General features: G+C 35.8%; 1 protein-coding gene across 1 annotated transcript; it reads left to right on the forward strand.

The window, feature by feature from the left end:
• Positions 1 to 326: 326 nt before the first annotated feature.
• On the forward strand, positions 327 to 4,433 carry LOC110870352. The gene is made up of 2 exons (XM_022119538.1): positions 327 to 561; positions 2,383 to 4,433. Exons 1-2 carry the CDS (start codon positions 327 to 329, stop codon positions 4,431 to 4,433), a joined length of 2,286 nt encoding a protein of 761 aa, XP_021975230.1.
• The last annotated feature ends 3,380 nt before the right edge of the window (positions 4,434 to 7,813 follow it).

The raw sequence follows: 7,813 nt of genomic DNA on the forward strand, positions 1-7,813 counted from the left end.
ACAATAAACTTGCTATAAATACCAACCCCAAACCAGGTTTGAGGTATCTCTTCACAACTCTCTCACTACTACTACTATCTTACTTTGCTTCCCAATCAAACTACTGATTCTCACGCCGGAGAGTGGTAACAAGGAGCACCCCCCACCCCATCCTCCTTGTTACGAGTCACGGCTTGTTTCCTTGTGCAGGAGATCGACCACCGGTGATCCAGCCAGCGATCCTCGAGAGGAAGGGATTAACCCTTCTTGACGAGACCAGTGTGTTAACCCTGCCCGGTTAACCATTGTTTCATCAACCATCATCTTTCATTGGCGGCCCACGTTACATGTACAAGCACTACCAAGACGCTCTAGCTATTTGTAGAGTTCATGGGAATCCCGAGTACTTTATCACATTCACATGCAATGTTAAATGGCCGGAAATAGTAAGGTATTTAGCTCAGTATCCTTCGCTTAGAGCGCAAGATCGTCCGGATATTATTGCTAGGGTCTTTCAAATTAAAGTGGTCTCACTCATCAACTTTCTTAAAACAAGGAAACCCTTTGGCCAAGTAGCTGCAGGTAGCTATGTTATTCAGCCTTGCTTTTGTTGGTACTTTTTTCCCCCATTGCTAACCTACGTCTGACTTTTGTCTTACATGTGCTTCACTTTAAAATTTATACTTGGCCCTTTGTAGTTTTACTTTCTGTCTATATATATGTATCATTCTATGCCAATTTTTTTTTATCTTTATCTTGGACTTTTCTTCTCCATTTTACGTATTTTTATTGTCGTGTTTCAGGATTTTCTTAACGTGTAATGTTATTCTAGATTTCATATGTTCTATCGTAAGTAGCTTATTTTGTTACGTTTCGAACCCGTAACAAAGCAACCCTATAAATTTAATGTGGCTTTCGAATATGCCGCTGCGATGTGCTTTTTAAATCTTCACGTACAGTTTCCTGTCGTTATTTATTTGTATCTACCATAGTTATCAAATGCGCTAGGCGCACTCAAGGCGCATAGGCCTCGCCTGGGGCCTAGGCGCAAGGCGCAAAAAAAAGCGAGGGCCCGAGAAAAAAAAAGCGCACATAAATGAAAAAAATAGTAAAATGTATTATGTATTGAAAAAGATATAAATATATCTTATATGTGTATAAAATTAATAAAACCATCCAACTAGTTTAAAAAAAATAATAAAACCTTTTAAGAATAATTTTTGTAAAAGAAATTCTAACAAAGTTGAATACTTGCTATAATAACTTAAAATATTTTGAAAGAAATATGAATTTTGGTAGCTGTTGACACAGTCTCCTTTCTGCACAAGTGCACAGTGCCTATCTTTTTCTGCAAAACACTGTTAAAGTAAGTTTTTAAGCAAAAATTCTGCTCTCCTCTTCAAAAGTGAAAACACAGTCTCCTTTCTTGCCAGGCTGTCTCTCATTCTTTCATCTTTTTCTTCCTCTCCTCTTCAAATTTCTGTCTCCGTTGATCCATCCAAAACCACAAATCTGTCCATAAGGAAAGTGGCACTAACTTGGAGAAGTTCTCCGGTAACTGGGCAGGAATCTGGCCGGAATAGTCGCCGGAAAGTCGATTTTTGGCCGGAAGCTTACCAGAACAGCGCCTTTAACGGCACAAGGCGGTAAGGTTGCGCCTCGCCTGAAAATTGCGCCTAGGCGCACTAGGTGAGCGCTTTTGATAACTATGGTATCTACGTTTTGAACCCGCCGTGTAGTGCGGCTAACAACCCGCTAGCGTATATAATTTTAAGAGTGAATTTCAAGGATTGTCCTTTATCTTTATACCCATTTTCAGGCGCTGTCCTTTATGTTTAAAATTGACGAGTTTTGTCCTTTATGTTTTCATATCATACACGTTTGTCCTTTAGGCCTAACCTAGTTAGTTTTTTGAGTTAAATTTGGTCATATGCTTTGCACATGAGGGCATTTTTGTCAATTCAAAGGTTGTAGAAGCTTTGAGCTGTAAATCTGCCGTTGAATTTACCTTTGAATTGACAAAAATGCCCTCATGTGCAAAGCATATGATCAAATTTAACTGAAAAAACTAACTGGGTTAGGCCTAAAGGACAAAACGTGTATGATATGAAAACATAAAGGACAAAACTCGTCAATTTTAAACATAAAGGACAGCGCCTGAAAATTGGTATAAAGATAAAGGATAATTCTTGAAATTCACTCTAATTTTAATATAATAGTTGAAGGCCAAAACATTTACTGATCTCTTTTCTTCTCGTGGATTTGAGATACAAATGGTAAGCTGTGAATTAAATCAACACAATAAAGTAGCTAATTTTAATTCAATTTATTTAAATCCAACTGATATTTAAATATGCATTAAAGGTCAACATAATCTTATGTTGTTTTTTTTATTGTATGTAGATTTATACACGATTGAATTTCAAAAAAGGGGACTCCCTCATTGTCACTTGCTTGTATGGGTTACTTCTGCAAATAAGATAAGGAAACCTGATCAGCTTGATAACTATATCTCCGCCGAGATCCCCAATCGCTTAACTGAGCCGGAATTGTATAAAGTTGTTACAGACCTGATGATGCATGGCCCATGTGGCCTTGCAAAGCCTAATGCACCCTGCATGTCATCATCCTCTTGCTCAAAGCATTTCCCAAAAGACTACGAGGAAACAACGATGTTTGACAAAAACGGGTATGCACATTACAGAAGACGGTCAACAGGGCATTCAATCGTTAAGAATGGCATTAGACTCGATAATGCTTACGTTGTGCCCTACAACAAACATCTATGCCTTCATTATCAGGCACATATCAATGTTGAATACTGCGGGTGGAACATGATGATCAAATATTTGTTCAAGTATATATCAAAGGGCTCTGATCGCATTCGGTTCAAAATTACAAGAACAATTTCTCCATCTTCTGATACAGAGAACGCTCCTACCTCTCAAGTAGATGAAATCAAAAACTTTGTAGACAGTCGTTTCATTTGCCCACATGAGGCTGCTTGGTGGATCTTCAATTTCTTCATTCATGTTAGAGACCCCCCACCCCCGGTACAGGTTTTAGCAGTTCACTTGGAAAATATGCAAAATCTTCAATTTAAGGATACCCAAACGTTGGAAAACATAGTAAGGAACCCAGTTGCTAAAAAAACTACGTTGACTGAATGGCTTCGTAATAACCAAACTGAACCCGAAGGCCCCCATCTCACTTATGTTGATTACCTTTCATACTATAGGTGGGACTCTAATGGAAAATTTTGGATTCGTAGAACAAGAGAAACAACACCCGCCATTGGCAGGCTAATATACATACATCCGAGTTGCGGTGAGACTTTCTATTTACGAATGTTGTTGTCTCATCAAAAAGGTTGTCAGTCATTTGCAGACATAAGAACAGTTTCTGGCCAAATATTTCCCACATTTCGTGTAGCTTGTGAGAGGCTAGGACTACTTGGTGACAATAGAGAATGGTTGTATACATTTATCGAAGCTGCAACCTGGGCTACTTCCTCGGAGTTACGTTCACTTTTCACATATTTGCTTCAGTTTTGCGAGATATCAAATCCTATGGAAATATGGGACACACAGTGGCGTAAAATGGCTGACGACATTACACAAACCCATGGCCTGTTGAATGAAGAGGACATAAATCAATACGTATTATACGAAATTGAGTTGTTGCTACGTTCTGAAGCAAATCCTTCATCGTTGAAAAATTTCAGTTTGCCATCGCCACAAGAAAATTTATTGTCATCTTTAGCAAATAAGCTGCTTATGGAAGAGAAGAATTATGATAGGCTTCGACTTTCCTCCGACCATGAGTGTTACCGACGACAACTTAATTCTCAGCAAAATGCCATCTATCAATTGGTCATACAAACGTTGACATCAAACGGACAAGTCTTACTTTTTGTCTATAGCCATGGAGGTACGGGTAAAACGTTTTTATGGAAAACAATTATTTCCGCACTCCGGTCTCAAGGCAAAATTGTCTTAGCTGTTGCCGCATCTGGCATCGCTTCATTGTTGTTGCCATCTGGGAGGACAGCTCATTCACGATTCAAAATTCCTCTCAATTTAGCGGACCACTCAATCTGTCACGTTAAGAAAAATACTCATTTAGCCCAGTTGTTAAAAGAAACATCCCTTATCATTTGGGATGAAGCCCCTATGAATGATCGTAAATGTTTTGAGTCACCCGACAGAACTCTCAAGGATATTCTTAACAATCCAAATAATCTATTCGGTGGAAAATCATTGTTACTTGGTTGGGATTTTCGGCAAACACTTCCAATAAAACCTAAAGCTGCAAAATCAACAATCTTAGCTTCCTCCCTACCAAGGTCATATTTATGGCCTCATTTTAAAATCCACAAATTAACAGAAAACATGCGCCTTCAAAGACCTAACCTTCATCCATCTTATATGGCTGAGGTTGCATCGTTCTCATAATGGTTGCTTGTTGTGGGTGATGGCTTACTTGGTACAAATGATGCAGATGATCCCAATGACACTAAAAGGATTCACATACCATCACAATTCCTAATACCTTTTCATAAGACAGCTCTCATGGAACTCATTCACTTTATCTATGACCATGATACTCTTGAAAATCCATCAGCTGAAACACTTTCTCAAAAAGCCATTGTTTGCCCCAAGAATGAAACAATTGACGAGATAAACACATTGGTTCTTAACATGATTTCTGGAACAAGCGTATCTTATTTGAGTTCTGACTCACTCACACCACACGCAACTGATCAGGGAGATACGGAGATACTTTATCCAACTGGATATCTTAATCACATGAATTTCAATAGCCTCCCGCCTCATCGCCTAGAATTGAAGGTCAATGCCCCAATTATATTACTTCGGAACATAAATCAAACAGCAGGGCTCTGTAATGGTACAAGACTAATTATCACACAGCTATTACCTAGAGTTATCGAGGCCCAGGTCATAACAGGAATTGCCATTGGCCATCGTGTATATATACCGCGAATATGTCTTACCCATAAAGACGATGAACTACCATTCATTTTTAAAAGAAAACAATTCCCAGTAAAGTTATGCTACGCCATGACAATCAACAAAAGTCAAGGTCAATCACTAAGCAAAATTGGCGTTTATTTACCACATCCGGTTTTCAGCCATGGACAGCTATATGTCGCCTTCTCAAGGGCCACCTCACCAGACGGTTTAAAGGTTCTTATTGTTCCTCAAGAAGACTACCCAGCTGATACAACAAAAAATATCGTGTATACTGATTTTCTGAACGAGATACAACTTGAATAGGTACACTTTCTCAACTTTCTTTACCTGTGTTTAAATATTAGGACTAGATACATATTCTTACATAAACTATCTAGCCTTGCAAACTACTTTATCTAAATTATTCCTGTAACAGCTTGGTGACTTCCAAAAAACTATCTACATACCTATCTAGGCAACTTGGAAAACAAAGGTATGAACAGGGCTGCATATTTAAACCTGCTTACATCAGTCATACCATTATACACCTTTCAGTTTTAAACAACGTTACTCTTATCAGGGGCGCAACACGAAACATCTTTGAGAATTGGCACTTTACTACATTTTTGCTACCCATCATATCTTCAAGTCTCAAATGACCAAAGGTAAACCATATCTCCACAGATTACTTTTATAGCGTACACGTCTTTTTTAACTTACTAACAACTTACATCATGTGTTTACAAAAATATCTTCCTATTCCACAATCAATTAGAAATAAGCAATAAAGTTACTGCTTCATAATGCAAATTTGAATAAATTTATTTCAAATATTGTTTCAAAAATATTAACTACTTTACAGGACCATCAAGCGGATCAAACTAATTGGAAGCTTCCTGTAGATATTGCTTGCAAACTGGAAATCAACTTTTCAATCACCATAATTTGCCCCTCAAATATTTTGTATTACTAATACAGTTCAAAACATGTAACTGGGACTTTCAATCTGGGTTGAATCAAACTTTTATGTTAGCCTATATGTGAATAAAATAGCCTATTAAGAAGTTAATTACACATTTACTCCGCGGCGAAACGCGGGCTCTCTTCCGCGTTTATACTTAAAAGTTTACTTTGAGGCTAAGCCTCACTCACTGCCACGTACATACAGTTCAATATGTTGATATGTTTTGCATGTGCCAAACATGGCCACGTACACAGTACACATTGAATTAAATTCAATGTTAATTTATTTATTATTTTATTTATTATATTTCATTCTTATCTTTTCGTATACATTCAAACATATAAAATCAATTTCAATTTATTTTATTATTATATTATTATTATATATTTTATAATTAATTTAACTCCTTCACTTATTTGGCGTTTATAACTTCTAAAATATAACGTTTTATAAAACAATGAATATGTCTTTAGAACGAGAATATTTTTGTCTACATTTTGAACCAAGTTTCATTAAAAACGGAGTAGGTCCAAATACAATGTATTTTTATAATTTAATTAGTATACGGTTACTAGGCACGTCTAGGTACTTCATATTTCTAGTAGTTAACTTACCCGTAATCTACCTATAAGTTTTTATATACTTTTATTTTATTTAGAAAGGTCACCCATATACAGGCCAATTAATTATAATATTTCAACCAACTATATAAAATAGTCTTTAAAACTATTTGGGTTGAATAATTACACTAAAAATAAACTAGTTACTAGTGGTTAATAAATTTAACCAAACCTATAATTCTTATATAAAAATAGGAATGTTACATCCTCCCCACCTTGTTTTAAATCTCGTCCTCGAGATTTGGGTTACGATATTTCTTTTAGACTTATGTCATATTTTAGTCAATAAAAATAATATTAAGGTAGATGACACAGAATCAAAATATCAAATTTTGTGAATACGAGTTGTACAATAAGTAGGATTCAACGGTTCAACTGAATTAGTTCAAGAAATCGATGACAAACGGATGAGATGAAATGATATAATTTCTAAAGTGACTAGGTTCAAGCCAAAAGATATATGATCAATAGATATTTAAAATGAATGTGAAGGACTTTTAGAATCAATAAAATTCTTTGTAAAAAGAAAGCTTAGTTTGATTGGCAACTGAGGAAGATTTAGAATCGACATGTTCAAAATGAAATAAAAGCATGAAAATGATTTGTCAAATATTGAATAATGATAGTAGAAAATCAATGTGCTGAGATGAGTGAATTGCAAGGATACACAAAAAGACAATAGAGTTAGTGTATTATTCTCTTAATACATAATTGCATTAAGACGATTTTTTTTATTCCTTATAGATATACATATCAATATAATCATATATTTCACATGCTGTAATCTACATACCCTTCATAAGGTCAATGTATTTAACAGATTCTTATTTCCAAAAACAAGTCAGATATCAGGTTATGATACTATTTAGGGAAATCTTGTCACTGGTTTGACATATTATTTACCCCGTCTTATCCGGTTCTCGCCGGAGAGGTAACCCCATTATATCCGGACAAGCTGGAGAGTCTGCTACACCATACCTAGTCTTGTCGGAGAAGAAATTTATATTTCCCATAAATAATAATTTTTTCTTAAATCATGATTTAGAAAGTGCATTATGACTTTCAACAAAGACTAAGCAACTTAGTTTTCACATGACAAATCATATTCTAGAACAAAGTAGTACTAATAAATAAGAAATAAGTAGTACCATAACTTATACTTGCAACTTTTTAGTTATTATTCCAAAGGCATACCAAAACCTATCACACTTTATTTACACAAGTATTTAGCTTAGCTTATACTAAGGCATCTTTTCTTAAGTTCAAATCTAAATGCT

Source organism: Helianthus annuus, unplaced genomic scaffold (assembly GCF_002127325.2).
Source record: "Helianthus annuus cultivar XRQ/B unplaced genomic scaffold, HanXRQr2.0-SUNRISE HanXRQChr00c237, whole genome shotgun sequence".
In the NCBI taxonomy this organism is placed as follows: Eukaryota; Viridiplantae; Streptophyta; class Magnoliopsida; order Asterales; family Asteraceae; genus Helianthus; species Helianthus annuus.

What these genes read in the sequence shown, in the direction of transcription:
- LOC110870352 (XM_022119538.1), top strand. Translation starts at nt 327, where the DNA reads ATGTACAAGCACTACCAAGACGCTCTAGCTATTTGTAGAGTTCATGGG. An exon ending in CTTTGGCCAAGTAGCTGCAG is followed by an intron (nt 562 to 2,382) that starts GTAGCTATGTTA and finishes TATTGTATGTAG; the next exon opens with ATTTATACACGATTGAATTT.